The sequence below is a fragment of the Oncorhynchus clarkii genome, chromosome 27 (assembly GCF_045791955.1).
Source record: "Oncorhynchus clarkii lewisi isolate Uvic-CL-2024 chromosome 27, UVic_Ocla_1.0, whole genome shotgun sequence".
Classification (NCBI taxonomy): domain Eukaryota; kingdom Metazoa; phylum Chordata; class Actinopteri; order Salmoniformes; family Salmonidae; genus Oncorhynchus; species Oncorhynchus clarkii.
Window position 1 is genome coordinate 18973767 of NC_092173.1, and position 18322 is coordinate 18992088.

Consider the following 18322-nt stretch of genomic DNA (forward strand, 5'->3'; position numbering starts at 1 on the left):
CTATATGTTTTGCACCAATCACATACAATCAGGTTGAGATTTAATAAATAAAATGAATCAATGTTAGCATACAATTAGTGTTCTCATGCTCCCTTAAACAGTTTACAGTACATGACCAAGTACAGTATCACCCACAAAGTATGTCAAAATAAATGTACATGCCGGACTCATTGCACATACTGAGCGAAGGGAGAATCACTAGCACTAAGAAGCTTTGCATGCAGAGCAATTGTCTTTTACATAACTCTATGCATATGGAATTTGAGGCTCATTATATGGTTGAAATGACCTTTAACACTATCAGAATATTTCAGAAGGGAGCAACATTTCAGAATACATCTATATACTAGACACCATACTCATGTTGGAAAAGAATAGAGAGCCTGGATGTGCACTATTTCCATCTCTGAATTTTCTGACACCTGCAATACTGTATAAGCCATAGAAAAGTGATGAAACATTTCACTGTGGATGTCTAGCTATTTGTTCCATTATGTACTAAACACAGACCAATATTCCTCAGTGCAGGTGTTGGAGGGTATAGTTCTAGGATATTTCCTAAGTCTTGATCAATCCACAATTTAAAACTGGTTCCTAAACCTCTGGGACCCCCAGACGTATCACAATTTTGTTGTATCGCTAAACTAGCTCACCTATTCAAAGGCCTGATTAGTGACGAGTTGAATCCGGTGTGGAATATATCAAATACATGGACCGGCTGGGGGTCCCTGAGGAGAGGTTTGAGAACCACTGGTTTAAAAGACATACCAGTCAAGCGACAAATAGCTGCAATCCATTAGCATGGATTTTCACCAACCCTCCTTTTTGATACAAAGAACAAGCTATATCTCATGCTACATCTCTAAAGTGTCCAACCCAAAGTTTTTTTTGTTATTGCGTCACACCAATGCTTTAATAAGCCCAATTTAAGACAGATGGAGTCAAATCCTGAGCTGAGCCTAATGACATACCAGCCCAATTCTGTCCTTTCTCCAGATGTGTGCAGCCGTACACATTTAACACCATTGGATTTTAAAAGGATAGAGAATTGAGACAGATGGCAAGCTAATGTAGAGTCCCACCTCCCTCTTCTTAGGACCTGGACTGAGAAACAGCATCATTACCAGGAGTGCATGGAGGAGTCCTCGGCCTCTGCAGCCATGGACAGCAAGATGGCCTTGGGAGTGTTCTCGAACAGGGCGGCTCTGTTCTGGGTCTGGCCCTTCTTGACCCAGTGGCCATAGATCTTGAAGGCACAGGCGTCGATTAGCTTGCGGATGGGCTTGATGGCGTACGGGTCACTCTTGATCACCTCCTTGGTGATAGGCTTGGCGCGGCGGTAATTACAGTAGATGCGCATCACGGCCAGCACTGTCATGCAGACGACCTGGTGACATGACGATGGGGGTGAGAATGTGTTGGTTCTATGTACAGTCGTGGCCAAAAGTTTTGAGAATGACATTAATTTTCCCAAAGTCTGCTGCCTCTGTCTTCAGATATTTTTGTCACATGTTACTATGGAATACTGAAGTATAAATACAAGCATTTCATAAGTGTCAAAGGCTTTTATTGTCGCAAAGTCAATATTTGCAGTGTTGACCCTTCTTTTTTCAAGACCTCTGCAATCTGACCTAGCATTCTGTCAATTAACTTCTGGGCCACATCCTGACTGATGGCAGCCCATTCTTGCATAATCAATGCTTTGAGTTTGTCAGAATTGGTGAGTTTTTGTTTGTCCACCCACCTCTTGAGGATTGACCACAAGTTCTCAATGGGATTAAGGTCTGGGGAGTTTCCTGGCCATGGACCCAAAATATTGATGTTTTGTTCCCCGAGCCACTTAGTTATCACTTTTGCCTTATGGCAAGGTGCTCCATCATGCTGGAAATGGCATTGTTCGTCACCAAACTGTTCCTGGATGGTTGGGAGAAGTTGCTCTCGGAGGATGTGTTGGTACCATTGTGAGTGAGCCCACTCCCTTGGCTGAGAAGCAACCCCACACATGAATGGTCTCAGGATGCTTTACTGTTGGCATGACACAGGACTAATGGTATCGCTCACCTTATCTTCTTCGGACAAGCTTTTTTACGGATGCCCCAAACAATCGGAAAGGGGATTCATCAGAGAAAATGACAACCCCAGTCCAATCCCTGTACCCTTTGCAGAATGTCAGTCTGTCCCCGATGATTTTCCTGGAGAGAAGTGGCTTCTTTGCTGCCCTTCTTGACACCAGGCCATCCTCCAAAAGTCTTCCCCTCACTGTGTGTGCAGATGCACTCACACCTGCCTGCTGCCATTCCTGAGCAAGCTCTGTACTGGTGGTTGCCAGAACTTTAGGAGACGGTCCTGGCACTTGCTGGACTTTCTAGGGTGCCCTGAAGCCTTCTTCACAACAATTGATCTGCTCTCCTTAAAGTTCTTGATCCGATAAATGGTTGATTTAGGTGCAATCTTACTGGCAGCAATATCCTTGCCTGTGAAGCCCTTTTTGTGCAAAGCAATGTGACAGCACATGTTTCCTTGCAGGTAACCATGTTTGACAGGGGAAGAACAATGATTCTAAGCACCACCCTCCTTTTGAAGCTTCCAGTCTGTTATTAGAACTCAATCAGCATGAGAGTGATCTCCAGCCTTGTCCTTGTCAACACTCACACCTGTGTTAACGAGAGAATCACTGACATGATGTCAGCTGGTCCTTTTGTGGCAGGGCTCAAATGCAGTGGAAATGTTTTTTTTGCAATTCAGTTCATTTGCATGGCAAAGAGGGACTTTGCAATTAATTGCAATTCATCTGATGACTCTTCATAACATTCTGGAGTATATGCAAATTGCCATCATACAAACTGAGGCAGTAGATTTTGAAAATTAATATGTGTAATTCTCAACTTTTGGCCACGACTGTACATCAGACTGCATGTTAGGATTTATTTGACCTATGACTGATATTACGGTGTCATATTGCCATCGATCCCAGTCAGTTCCGATATTGACATTTATTAAACTCATTTTCCATGAGGATTTCTGAACTCAAACATAAATCCCCAACCGTGGTGTTGATTCCACATCACATGGGAATCTTTGTATAGTGTTGCTGCTCTTACCTTGAACCTCCTCTTGGGGGTGAAGTGTCTTACTTCAGCCACCACATACTGCTGGAAGAAGGGGTGGTTCAGGCAGTCTTGGGCTGTATAACGCTGATCTGGGTTTACCATCAACATCCTGGAGATCTGAAAACAGAGACATGAGGCAACATTTAAGGGGCAATCAAGGATTCCCCCCTCAAAAAAAAGTGTCCATTCTGACAAACAGCTGAAGGATGCGGCTGGAGAAGTGTAGGCACTCTCAAATTAGGGGGAGGAGGTAACCTCGAGGTTATAGGGGTGGGCCGGTCACCGAAGGGTTGGAACCCCTGAGCTGCCAGCGAGGAAATCTGCAGGGAGTGAGCCTTCTTCAATATCCCGTATACATATGCCGCCGTTCTGCCATTGAGCAAGGCACTACCCCTTGTGCCCCATGGGCACTGCTCCCAGCCTGTGATGTGTGTCAGATTGGGTACTGTGACAGCAAAAAATAAACAGTATCCATGCAAATGGACCAATAAAGTGAATTCATTGACAGAGCTATGAATGCAGCTGACTATCCTTGAGATCAGAAGTATAGTTTTAACCATGTTTTGAAGCTACAGTGTTAATCCTTCCAAACCCACTAGGTCTTTGATAGTGTCAGACCGGTCGTCCCATTCAGGAGAAGATAAGTCGTAGTTCCCAGCTAGGATCATACGAAGCATCATCATCTGTTTTCTGTGCCAGAAGGGAGGGGATCCAGCCAGTAGAGTGTACAAGATCACCCCTGAACTCCATCTGGAATAACAATAAATCATCATCAGGATTATAGTGATACTTTTTCTAGGACTTTATTTCACCATATAATATAAAGGTAACTGCCAAAATAGTGGAAACATGAGTAAATGAGGAATACAAAGTATATTGACAGAAGGTGCGTCCACACAGGTGTGGTTTATGAGTTAATTAACATCACATCATGCTTAGGGTCATGTATAAAAAGCCAGGTTATTTTGTCGGCAGGTAGCCTAGTAGTTAGAGCGTTGGACTCGTAACCAAAAGGTTGCAAGATTGAATCCCCGAGCTGACGAATGTAAAAAATCTATCATTCTGCCCATGAACAAGGCAGTTAACCCAAGATCTGGTATCCAGCGGGTAGATGGAAAGGTGAATGGGTAGTTGTGTGTAATCGGAGTACTCACATGTCAACTGCAGTCCCGTATCCCCTGTGGTTGGGGTCCATGGAGCACTCAATGATCTCAGGAGCCAGATAGCCAGGGGTCCCACACACCTCTGGTGTAGAAAACAGATAGAGGGGGCATTGCTAGGTGAATATTAGTAATAATTAATATTCTCATAATTATGAGTACAATAAATGTAAATGAAAGTCTCAAGCTGATACAGGAAACACATCATAGTCTACTACAGTAATTGACTGTTCGTTGCATGTTTATCATTCAACCTGAACCTATATATAGTATTTGTTGACAAACGTATAAGTGTGGATTGTATTTTACCACAAAAAAACTGACTGCAGTTCCTAGTCTGAAGTTCTGTGCATGCTGAGAGGTCACAGCATCGCCTTTTAAAAGGTCAACACATGCTCCTAATGATTTGGGAACAGCAAATAGCTCAGCAAGTGTCCTGTTGCATCTTAACCTTTGCTTGAGCAAACGACAGGGACAGGACAGAAGGGGAGTGGGTTGTGGACGAGGATTTAGGGGCGTTGACTAGCTAGAAAGGGTTCCTCTACATAGCACTGACAGCTAGTGTTAAAACTTAGCGCCACAGCGTTCAAAACATGAGGCTTCCTTCCACTGACTGAGCAGCCAGTATGAAGCGCTCATTACCTTCCGCTATAATGCTTAATTCTATGTGGTATGCAATTATGGACATGGGGTATCCTGACAACTTTCTACAATGATTTCACTGCTAATTTAGTCAGAATGAGATTGAGTGGGACAGTAATTAACTAGATTTTCTTTGCCAGTCGTAGACCCCACATCTGTTGATAGAAACTACTAACCGTTGAGTGTCTGTCCAGGCTCAATCTGCAGGGAGAAGCCGAAGTCAGTGAGCTTGATGTCCATGTTGTCATCCAGCAGGATATTCTCAGGCTTGAGGTCTCTGTGGATGATGTTCTGGTCGTGGAGGAATTTAACCACCTCTAGCAGTGCACGCATGATCTTCCTTCAGAAAAATAGGGAAATGTTGTCCTTCTGATCTATATCTCTCACACTCCCTAAACATGCCCATTAGGGCCAAACTAACTAGTCTCAAATCACTCAAATTCTACAGCACTCACACAGCAAATCTCTCAATGTCCCTCAAATGTCTTAATGAACCCCTGAACCACAAACAGTCTTGTCCAGATATACATTTTTGAGGGGACCGAACCCAGATGTACGCAATAAGATAGTGAATGAATGTGTGTGAGGTAGAGTTTCTGACCTGGTCTCCTTCTCACTCAGAGTTACTTTTTCTGTGAGGTAGTCAAACAGCTCTCCTCTCTTCATCCTGGGAGAGAGACAGATTATATTGGTATGCATACATCCCGAGGGCCTGAAAGTATTGAGTCAAATGTACTCTGTATAATCACTGAAAAAATCACCAGTGCACTAAACATGTCACTCTTCCTTGTACCTTGATTGGATAGTGTTTTTTAAATGTTGTATAAATATTTGTAAGATTCCTTGTTAGGAAATTGACAGATTACGTGATTGTATGCTGCAGAGTCTGTCTGGATACTTACAGGTCAAACACCAGGAAGAAGAAGGCTTTTGACTCATAGCAGTCCTTCAGCTGGACTGTGGAGAGATAATAGGCCTGTTATGATGTATGTCTACAACCAGTAGAACAGATAGCCCAATTCTGATATTTGTTTCACAAATTGGTCTTTTGACCAATCAGATCAGCTCTGAAAAGATCTGCTGTGAAAAGATCTGATGTGATTGGTCAAAAGATCAATTAGTGGGGGAAAAAAATATGTGTAAACATAGCCATAGAGTTAAACAGATGTTATAATATCAATTTGACCTTTTCTAGCTAAACAAGTGATGCGCAGTCAATATGGTTATGAAGCAGTAGAGGAAAGCAAAAGCTAAAGTTGTCCAACCCCCTAGGATGCGTAGACATAACCTTTGAACAAAGTTATTGTAAAATAACTTTAGAGATCCACGTCAACGTGCTCCACACTCCATATTTGACCAGATGAGGGAATAATGTTTTTATCGGGCCCATTTTCCGAATTCAGATTAAGCCTACTCCAGGAATAGGCTAGATGGATGTGTGAGTTTCTTCCTCAAGTTTTTTCAAGTAGTTTTGTTATTATATACATTAAGTTCCATTAAAGTGTCAATAATGTACGCATTGTGGTGTTATTTTGCTTACTGATGTTGTCCATTCCATAGACTTTCTTGAGAATATCAATCTCCTTCACTGTGGCCTCTTTGATCTCCTCGATCTCGGCAGCCGAGATCTTGTCAGAAGGAGTGACGTCAATGATTTTGACCGCATAGTCCTGTTGGGTTTGTTTATGAATACAACGTCGCACCACGCTACTCACCCCCCTGAAGCACAAGGACAGAAAAACAAACAGCGTCATATCTAAAAGGTAGTAAATTACATCACACACATTTCAAGTTTTTATTTTATTTGTACAGCTGAATACTCAAGTGGAATTTATTTTGTTAGATTTGTTCCATAGCAAAAAACAACGGCAATCATCACTCTTTAGGATGTTCTCTCGGACACCCAGAACTAAAATCTTGTGGAATTGCGTCAAATATTTAAGATTAAATTCTGTGGGGAGTTTATATGTACTATAATTACAAGGGAGACGTTTTAGAAAATGTACTAACGGGACTAGCGAAATCTCAATCTCTCTAAATGGAAATTTAGCGAGTTTCGTGCAAATCTATGGGCAAAATGTCCCCTCTCCTACCCAAATTCAAAAGAAGCCAAATCGTGATTTGTTCAAACGATAAGTGACAGAAAAATCTGCGTACCAGAACAAAGTTCCTTGTTGGTCGTCGCGTTCCACAGTCTGTCGACAGATGCTACTACCATCTATGTTACGTGCATCTGTCCACGAGAGATTATATAGGATGTAATACAACTCCAAATAAACCAATAGAGGACACAATGTGTATCTAATGCAGAACATATACTAGAGCTAAAATCTCACAAGGCTGAGAATGATTGGCTATCCCTATCAGATAAAATATTTCAAATATCTGAAGCACAGCTTTATATATTAAGGCATCCTCAAAAACATGTTCATCCTTACCATTTTCTTTTTGAGAATATTCTGCACTTTGCAAGTAGGCCTATACTCCATATAATGAATGACATTAAGCTGCATTGGGCCACAAAAACAAGTACATACCCCTCAGTAAATTAAAATACAGGTGTTCTCTCTAAAAGCATGTTGTCGCTCTCTACATGTGCAGGAAAATGATCCGATAATACAGGTGATGTGTGTGTTATGCCATACTATACAGTGCACTGTTGTTTATGTGACATGTTACAGAGCCCACCAGCCCAATAAGAACAGTGGTAAAGCTTTATCAAGGTTTTATTTAAGGTAAATGGCTAACTTGTGCTGACAAGGGTAGAATGGCTCTGTTAGTTGTATGATGCTGGCAACAACAGGGTTGTGGTGGGTTTTATTCTCATGTGGCCCACATACTAAATGTGTTTTTTTATGTACAAAAAACAATGATGAATTATCTCGTCTTTGATCTGGCCTGTCTTTGTTAACGTTCTGTGATACTTGTGAGAAACAATGGCAAAAAAATAAAATAAACAGGCAAAGCGTAAATACAGGACTAAGATTGAATGCTACTACACTCAGCTCTGACGCTTGTCAGATGTGGCCGGGCTTGCAAACTATTACGGACTACAAAGGGAAACCCAGCCGCGTGCGGCCCAGTGACGCGAGCCTACCAGACAAGCTAAATGCCTTTTATGCTTGCTTCGAGGCAAGCAACACTGAAGCATGCATGAGAGCACCAGCTGTTCCAGATGACTGTGTGATCATGCTCTCCGTAGCCGATGTGAGCAAGACCTTTAAACAGGTCAACATTCACAAGGCCGCAGGGTCAGACGGATTACCAGGACGTGTACTCAGAGCATGCAAGGACCAACTGGCAAGTGTCTTCACTGACATTTTCAACCTCTCCCTGACGAGTCTGTAATACCTACATGTTTCAAGCAGACCACCATAATGCCTGTGCCCAAGAACATTAAGGTAACCTGTCTAAATGACTACCGCCCCGTAGCACTCACGTCAGTAGCCATGAAGTGCTTTAAAAGGCTGGTCATGGCTCACATCAACAACATCATCCCAGCAACACCTATGTGAGAATGTTCATTGACTACAGCTCAGTGTTCAACACCATAGTGCCCACAAAGCTCATCACTAAGCTAAGGACCCTGGGACTAAACACCTCCCTCTGCAACTGGATCCTGGACTTCCTGACGGGCCGCCCCCAGGTGGTAAGGGTAGGCAACAACACATCTGCCACGCTGATCCTCAACACGGGGGCCCCTCAGGGGTGCATGTTCAGTCCCCTCCTGTATTCCCTGTTCACCCACAACTGCGTGGCCAAGCACGACTCCAACACCATCATTAAGTTTTCTGACGACACAACAGTGGTAGGCCTGATCACCAACAACGATAAAACAGCCTATAGGTAGGAGGTCAGAGACCTGGCAGTGTGGTGCCAGGACAACAACCTCTCCCTCAACGTGAGCAAGACAAAGGAGATGATTGTGGACTACAGGAAAAGGGGGGCCGAACACGCCTCCATTCACATCGATAGACTGTAGTGGAGCAGGTCAAGAGTTTCAAGTTCCTTGGTCTCCACATCACCAACAAACTATCATGGTCAAAACACCCCAAGACAGTCGTGAAGAGGGCACAACAACACGTTTTACCCTTCAGGAGACTGATTTGGCATGGGTCCCCAGATCCTCAAAAGGTTCTACAGCTGCACCATCGAGAGCATCCTGACCAGTTGCATCACTGCCTGGTATGGCAACTGCTCTGCATCCGACCGTGAGACGCTACAGAGGGTAGTGCCTACGGCCCAGTACATCACTGGGGCCAAGCATCCTGCCATCCAGGACCTATATACTAGGCGGTGACAGAGGAAGGCCCAAAAAAATTGTCAGACTCCAGTCACCCCAGTCATAGACTGTTCTCTCTGCTACTGCACGGCAAGCGATACCAGAGCACCAAGTCTAGATCCAAAGGCTCCTTAACAGCTTCTACCCCCAAGCTATAAGGCTGTTGAACAATTAATCAAATGGCCACCTGGACTATTTACATTGTCATCCCCCTTTGATTTTACACAGCTGCAACTCGCTATTTATCATCTATGCATAGAAACTTTACCCCTACCTACATGAACAAATGACCTTGACTAACCTGTACCCCCGCACATTGACTCGGTACTGGTATCCCCTGTATATAGCCTCTCTATTGTTATTTTGTGTTACTTTTTATTTTATTTTATTTTTTACTTTTGTTTATTTAGTGAATATTTTCTTAACTATTTTTTAAAACTGTATTATTGGTTAAGGGCTTGTAAGTAAGCATTTCACCGTAAGGTCTATCTACACCTGTTGTATTCGGTGCATGTGACAAATAAAATTGGATTTGAAAATAATGCAATTTCTTTATCACACAAGTGACCCCCTGTGTGGCATGGGGGTCACTTGTGTGGGATGACACAATGACTCTACTAGCTGACCAATCACTAGTACTGTTCGGTGCCAAAACCTTTGTCCTAAAACACGCTCAAATGAATGCCGCCCGGCTCAATAATACATAGTTTAGTTACGTAATGGCATACCTCTCTTGATTAACAAACCACACACAGTGATACGACACAAAGGATGTCCCTGATGACAGGGTTTAATAGTGAGTTCCCAGAACCCTAATTCCCTTCCATAAGCAGTCTAGACTGAGGGGTGGTTGATGTGTGTTTAGAGTTTCTGTTTATTATTATTTCTGTTCTCCTCTGGTCCCAGATCGTTTTGGGCTGTATAGCCAACTCATATGGTCATTGTGATGCATTGCCAAACATTGTTGAGGTGACATTTGAGTTTGTTTCAGGTGTACAGCACAAACAGACCTGGGGCCAGGCTATTTTTATGCAGTGAATTAATAGAAAATACCTTCATGTTCTTTTTACCTCATGTACATGAAAATAATTCCATATGACATACAAATGATACCATACCTTCCCAGGATCTCCTTTGGGTCATATTTGCCATAGAACTCCTGAGCTCCCACCCAATCCGGGATCTCGTCCTCTTTGGTCATGTTGGCGTGACTGGTTATCCAATGAAACTAGACTATTGTACTGTTGCTGCTGATAACAAGCTGGGAACAAGGAAACACAGCAGGTCATATTCAGGGCAAACTCACTTTCGCATTAAACTGAGCTGTATTTGTGAAGTTGATTGACCTTTTAACAAAAAGTTTAATAGTATGAAATTTAAAGTAAAAATGTAATTCCCCCAAAATAATTCAATTCTAAACTCCTAACAGCAATATAGGCAAGCACATAGGAGACAATTGATGTAGGTTTTTGGTGACAGTAGCCCAATTGTTTGACAATGGTTGTGTATGTATGTATGTACAGTTGAAGTCGGAAGTTTACATACACTGAGGTTGGAGTCATTAAAACTCGTTTAACCACTCCACAAATTTCTTGTTAACAAACTATAGTTTTGGCAAGTCGGTTAGGACATCTACTTTGTGCATGACACAAGTCATTTTTCCAACAAATGTTTACAGACAGATTATTTCACTTATAATTCACTGTATCACAATTCCAGTGGGTCAGAAGTTTATATACACTAAGTTGACTGTGCCTTTAAACAGCTTGGAAAATTCCATAAATTGATGTCATGCTTTAGAAGCTTCTGATAGGCTAACTGACATAATTTGAGTCAATTGGAGGTGTACCTGTGGATGTATTTCAAGATCTACCTTCAAACTCAGTGCCTCGTTGCTTGACATCATGGGAAAATCAAGAGAAATCAGCCAAGACCTCAGAAAAAAATGTGTACACCTCCACAAGTCTGGTTCATCCTTGGGAGCAATTTCCAAATACCTGAAGCTATCACGTTCATCTATACAAACAATAGTACGCAAGAATAAACACCATTGGACCCCTCAGCCATTATACCACTCAGGAAGGAGATGCATTCTGTCTCCTAGAGATTAACGTACTTTGGTGCGAAAAGTGCAAATCAATCCCAGAACAACAGCAAAGGACCTTGTGAAGATGCTGGAGGAAACAGGTACATAACCTGAAAGGCCGCTCAGCAAGTAAGAAGCCACTGCTCCAAAACAGCCATAAAAAAATTCAGACTACTGTTTGCTACTGCACATGGGGACAAAGATTGCACTTTTTGGAGAAATGTCCTCTGGCCTGATGAAACAAAAATAGAACCGTTTGGCCATAATGACCATCGTTATGATTGGAGGAAAAAGGGGGAGGCTTGCAAGTCGAAGAACACCATCCCAACCGTGAAGCACGGGGTGGCAGCATCATGTTGTGGGGGTGCTTTGCTGCAGGAGGGACTGGTGCACTTCACAAAATAGATTGCGTCATGAGGTAGGACAATTTGGGGGATATATTGAAGCAATATCTCACAACATCAGTTAAAGCTTGGTCGCAAAGGGGTCTTCCAAATGGACAATGACCCCAAGCATACTTTCAAAGTTGTGGCAAAATGGCTTAAGGACAAAGTCAAGGTATTGGAGTGGCCATCACAAAGCCCTGACCTCAATCCCATAGACAGTTTGTGGGCAGACCTGAAAAAACATGTGCAAGCAAGGAGGCCTACAAACCTGACTCAGTTACACCAGCTCTGTCAGGAGGAATGGGACCAAACTCACCCAACATATTGTGGGAAGCTTGACCCAAGTTAAACAATTTAAAGGCAATGCTACAAAATGCTAATTGAGTGTATGTAAACTTCTGACCCACTGGGAATGTGATGAACGAAATAAAAGCTGAAATAAATCATTCTCTACCATTCTGACATTTCACATTCTTAAATTAAAGTGGTGATCCTAACTGACCTAAAACAGGGAAATTTTACTGTGATTAAATGTCAGGAATTGTGAGAACCTGAGTTTAAATGAATTTGGCTAAGGTGTATGTAAACTTCCGACTTCAACTGTATGTATGTGTAAACAGAACAGGTAGACCCGGTATATAGCTGCAGATGCCATGTTGAACTGGTTTAAATACGACCTATATAATGACATTTCGAAGCTCCGCCCCCGGCCCCCTCCCTAGGTGGCCATGATCAGAGGGAAAGAACAACGTGTGACAGAATATAATAGATATAGCTAGGCTATTTCTCATTACACTAGGTTATTCATAAACCCGTGAAAATATATATATTTTAAAACAGTATTGATTTAGCCTACGCATTCTGCTGCGTTCAGGTACTAATCGGAACTAGGAAATGTGCGACTTACTAACTGGTTGTAGTACACGTGCCGCTTCAACCAGTTAGCAAGTCGGGTATTTCTGAGTTTCCTAGTTCCGACTGGCACGTGAATGAACGCGACATTATATAATGATTACATTTTTGTTAAGTATTCCAGAAATATTTGATGGACTAATATGTAACCATTCCTATATATAATTAATCTACCATAATGCATGCGAGCATTGCATTTTGTGGAATACACAAGATACACTATTGTTCTGTTCTGAGTGGGTCGAGCATCATCAATCAGCCTGTTACATACACTATTACACAATTTCCAGCATTGTTACAAATTAACCGATTGAATCGCAAGCCATTTTGGAAACAAATCAGCCATCAACTGTCGTACATTTCACTCGTCACTATTTGACCTTTTAAATCGCGGTCTTGTCAAGTTGAACAAACACGAAATTCCCACGATCAACACTCACCGTATCAATCAATGCGCGTTTAGTCCTTACAATGCAGTTAAATCCATCATAATTCAAACACTTCATAAAAATAAGGAACAAACGAGCAACTGGCTCACTAACGATATCAACACAGTTGGTAAGTCTTCATGGTGGACTGTGCTAGCATATGAAAAGGGCGAATTCTAATGTCAGATGCCAAAAATAAATCCGTGCTAGTTGAAGAGCACAGGGCCTTAACGCGTGTACACATATCTTCTTCCTATTCATGAAATAACACCCCGGTTTACATTCTAATCAGTGACATCCCCGCTAATAGTTAGCATGCAACAGGTCTCAGATAAGTGAATGGGCATAACAGGTGGCACAAATGTACTGTAGTAGTAGTACTTCAATAATAAAGAAACTGCATACAAATAACTGCATGTTCTTCTTGCTCTAGTCTAGTGTCCCTCAAATGTTCCACAAGGATGATCTGATTGATGTAATACTTAATCACATGATCACTGTGTGCAAAAGAGCCATCAGGGTTGAGAGAACAAGAGACACTAAGATTATTTAATGTGATTCACATCAGCTTTATTAGATCCTATGCTTGTTACAAGCAAATTGTGATTGTACAACTCTAATCCAGATATGGTGGACCAAGGGAAAAATTTAAACTTGCAACAAACCAAAAAAATAAACATATACATAACTTATTATAAGCTTCACAGCATCAACCTGAGAAATGCTTTTATTGTCCATATGATTAAGTTATTTGATCAACTGCCAAAACAAATTACTTGTTTAGTAGTATTGTGTGTGTGTTTGTGTGTGTGTGTTGTGTGTGTGTTCAGCGTTGATGGGGTTGTTCGTCTCCCTCTCAGGACATCCCTGTGGAGGAAAAAAATAAAAAATAAAAGTTACATTAGGGAACATTTGACATTTTGTATTTTTTACTTGATCGATTTAGTGAAGTCATTGAGATGGACAGATAGAGGAGAGGAAGTCCAGGGAGCATGTGTGGTAGCAGCACTACCACTAGACCAGACCCCAGCACAACATTAGGGAAACATTTTTTAACCAGCAACGCCCTCACTGGAAATGGGAGGGGAGGGCAGTCCTTACAGTGAAATCAAGTGTGAGCACCTGGCATGAGCTCCTACACATTTCATGAATGTATTGCATACATTTGTAGTTAAATATCTTGGGGACCAACAATATTGAGTGCAACCCCGTAACTATTATGAACATATGACGAAATACATTAAAGTGGAACTGGCAGCCGTTTTAACTACTTTGCAGATATGAAACAAGCAATCATAGAAGTCAAATATAACATTTCCAGTTTAGGTTTGAAAAATAGGTTATATTTAACTCAATTCCATGACATAGAGAAAGCATTGTTGGCAGAATAGGTGGATGCAGTTCAATTCATGGTTAATATAATTCACCAATACATTTCTTGTTAGTCCAACAAATACTGCTATCAGATTGTAAATCACAGCTGGCCTGGTACATTGTTTGCTTCCTCCAGCCATTAGGGATGCACGGTTTCAGTTTTTAAACTCAATAGTTTGGACAAAAACTATCAAATGTAACTAAGGCTGGGAATGTTAGAATGAAACTAGCAAGTGCAATGTTCACAAATCAGTCATAACGTGGCTAATTGGCTAGCTTATTTATTTATGCAGCCATTTATTTACCAAGCTAAAAACACTGAGCCTAACGTTATCTGGCTAGCTGCTAGGAGGATGTTATGTCATTGGACGAGTGGACAACTTTTTACCCAACATGTCATTTTTCTGTGGCTACAGCTAGAAATACAGGTCTCATTTGGTTAGCTAGCATGACATGAATCACTTGCTAGCTAGCTATGCTAAACTTGGAACAACTGTAATCCACAGTTACCATATCTCTTAGTTGTCAATCGAATGTATTTGGCATCGATCAAATGGGCAAGTTCCCATTCAGTTGTCAAAACGTGGGTTGGGACAAGCATGCATTGGCAGGCAAGCTGCAGAAGGACGAGGAGGCTACTATTCCCCATCGTTTATCATTGGAATTTTTGACAGCCAACTACAAGCTGATAAAGTTTGAGAGGGTTTTTCTACTGTTCCCTCATCTCGCTCTGACTAACAGTTGTTGATCTTGTTGTTGTGCATAGGCAATGAAGGGAGAGCGAGCCTACCTTTTCATGGTTGTTTGATCAATAGGACTGTACATTTCCCAAATGTACCACTCCTGTGGTATTTACATATTTGCAGAAATCCATTCAGGTGTATTTAGTAGCTTTTTGCTACTGCTTGTAAACACAGTCCAGTGTGGCAAATGGCTTATTTGTATATAGGCCTATTGTAGCTCTGATTGGCTATGACACACCAGTCTGTGTAGAGTCCAGTCCTGGGCAATATATATATTTTTTAATTCGGTTTTATTTAGTGCAATGTCTATTAATTGGCCAAACGCACAGCCACTTTCACACACATGCCTTACTCTGTCATTCCCTAACATTCTATGAATGTGTGAAAATGACTCAAGTGCTCGCTTGTCAAAACAATCTAATGTATATGAACAGATTTGAATAAGATTTCAAAAAATCTTAAAACTCTGTCAGTTCCCCTTTAAAGTGGGCCTAGCTACATTTTGTGGGGCTTTCAACAAATCTGCTCAGTTGACTCAAGAGTCAGACTTAGTTGAATGAATACCAGACACCTACAGAACACCATCCAGGAACCAGACTGAAGAACACTAGCTGCCATAAAACCTCATCTTAATCCTATTCCAAAAGGTGACACCAGGGAAGGCAAGGGATAGGCAACAAGTCAACTGATAACATCTAATGTATGCATACACGTCATGATACAACTATTTAACATTTTCAGGGACACAAAGCACCCTCTTTTACACAAATATTTCCAGTAACAGGTAAGATTGTATTCACACATACACACACTTAAACTCACCATTGGACAACTTGCACTGCTTGAGCACCTCGCTGAAGCCTTCACAGAGTTTCAGGTCACTCTGGGTCTGAGCACACTCAATAAACTGCTTGAACTCGTAGGAGCAGGTTCCCTGCTGTGCAGCAGGCTCCTGCTGGTACATGGGAGGTGGCAGTTGGTACTGCTGGGGCTGCTCCTGAGAAACATCAAGTATTTGAGGTTAGTGTTGATTTTATTCTTAACTGTTTAGATGCCCATTCCTTAAGGACTGGCACAGGGTATAATCCTCCATGGTTTATCCTCTCTGTCTCACGTATACTCTCATCACTATCATTACTAACTAGGCTACATGACACAAAGCCACTTCAATATCATGGCCCAGTCACTCACTGTGATTAAGCAGTGATCACCTACCTGGTAGGTGACATCAGGCTTGGCAGCCTCCTGGCTTCCCCCGCCTCCACCAGTGTGGATGGCCGATCATGTGCCCTGCGGCTGAGCCAACGGCTGTGGTGGCCATCTGCGCAAACATGCCTGGCTGCCGGGGAGCAGCAGTGGCAGGGGCAGCCATGGCGGACGGAGGGGCACGGGCAGGCACTGGAGCGTAGGGTGGTGGGGGTGCAGCCCTGGCCATGGGAGGTGGCGGTGGGGCTACCCTGGTTTGAGAGAAAGAGAGAGATGAGCAATCAAGTGTCAATTCAATCATGCTCACTGAAGAACTTGAATTAGGTCCATTAGCAGCATCGATTTCAGTAAATTACTCTCGGCCAATTCAGTAGCATATAATTAGGGTAGTGTAAAGATTAACCCACCAGATTCAGTACATTTAGTTCCTTAATTAATTATTAGTTTCACCTTTCACTTAACATCATTAGCAGGTGTCTAGCAAACTAGCTAGCTACATAACGTTATCTAGTTAACTATCATAACTTTGAAATAGATACCGTTTATCACGTATTAAAATATAGACTGGGCAACACAGGGAAAGGATGCAAGCCTTGCGAGCAAGTAATAGCAGGCAGCTTGCTTGATGCTAAGTTAGCTAGCTGACAATGCGTTATTAATATCATTATTTTTCCTATTTGCATACCTGGCTGGAGTGGCCATTCTTGACGTCCGGCTTCTGCTTCCTCTTGGCATTTTTAATTGTTAAAGCTAGCTAGTGAAATATAACAAGAACATTCCTTCGTGTTTGAAGAAACGACTCAGTACAGTAGCTAATGTGTCTATGTCTAATCGACCTTCGTAGGAATAAAAAAGACTGGTGTTCCAGAACTAACTACAGTGTCACATATTTGCGTGTAACTTCCGGTGAGAATCGCTTTGAATATTTTGAAATATGTTGTCATATGTAACGTTTTATAATCATGACTCCATGCCAAAAAACGTTACGGTATGTAAAGCTAGTTAAGTATCCTCTGATATACACTACATGACCAAAAGTATGCTCGTTGAACATCTAATTCCAAAATCGGGGGCATTAATATGGAGTTGGTCACCCATTTACTGCTATAACAGCCTCTGCTTTTAAGTTTTCATTAGCTGTTGGAACATTGCTGCAGGGACTTGCTTCCATTCAGCCACAAGAGCATTATTGATGTCGGCACTGATCTCCACAAACCATTTCTGTATGGACCTCACTTTGTGCTGTTGCCACAAAGTTGGAAGCACAGAATTGTCTAGAATGTAAATTGTATGCTGTAGTGTTAAGATTTTCCTTCACTGGAACTAAGGAGCCCGAACCTTGAAAAACAGCCCCAGACCATTATTCCTCGTCCACCAAATGTTACAGTTGGCACTGCATTTGGGCATGTAGCGTTCTTCTGACATCTGTCAAACCCAGATTCATCCTTTGGACTGCCAGATGGTGAAGCATGATTCATCACTCCAGAGAACGTGTTTCCACTGCTCCAGAGTCCAATGGCGGCTAACTTTACACCACTCCAGTAGACATTTGCCATTGTGCATGGTGAGCTTAGGCTTGTGTGCAGCTGCTTGGTCATGGAAACCCATTTCATGAAGGTCTTGACGAACAGTTCTTGTGTTGATGTTGCTTCCAGAGGCGGTTTGGAACTTGGTAGTGAGTGTTGCAACCGAGGACAGACGATTTTTACGAGCTTCAGTACTCAACGGTCTTGTTCTGTGAGCTTGTGTGGCCTAACACTTCGCGGCTGAGCCGTTGTTGTTCCTAGACGTTTCCACTTCACAATAACAGCACTTACAGTTGACCAGGGTAGGAATTTGACAAACTGACTGGAAAGGTGGCATCCTATGACGGTGCCACGTTGAATGCCACTGAGCTCTTCAGTAAGGCCATTCTACTATCAATGTTTGTCTATGGAGGTTGCATGGCTGTGTGCTCGATTTTATACACCTGTCATCAATGGGTATGGCTGAA

The 18322-nt window shown here is 42.2% G+C and overlaps 1 protein-coding gene and 1 pseudogene across 1 annotated transcript; both read right to left on the bottom strand.

Moving 5' to 3' along the window:
• Positions 1-28: 28 nt before the first annotated feature.
• Positions 29-13472, bottom strand: LOC139386010 (phosphorylase kinase, gamma 1a (muscle)). Its single transcript, XM_071131338.1, has 10 exons — positions 13019-13472; positions 10313-10455; positions 6453-6631; positions 5815-5869; positions 5514-5579; positions 5089-5252; positions 4265-4355; positions 3707-3860; positions 3102-3227; positions 29-1387 (listed from the first exon to the last, which is right to left on the bottom strand). Exons 2-10 carry the CDS (start codon positions 10393-10395, stop codon positions 1121-1123), a joined length of 1185 nt encoding a protein of 394 aa, XP_070987439.1. The 5' UTR covers positions 10396-10455; positions 13019-13472; the 3' UTR covers positions 29-1120.
• A 169-nt stretch (positions 13473-13641) lies between these two features.
• On the bottom strand, positions 13642-17081 carry LOC139386182 (coiled-coil-helix-coiled-coil-helix domain-containing protein 2-like; annotated as a pseudogene).
• Between the last annotated feature and the right edge of the window lie 1241 nt (positions 17082-18322).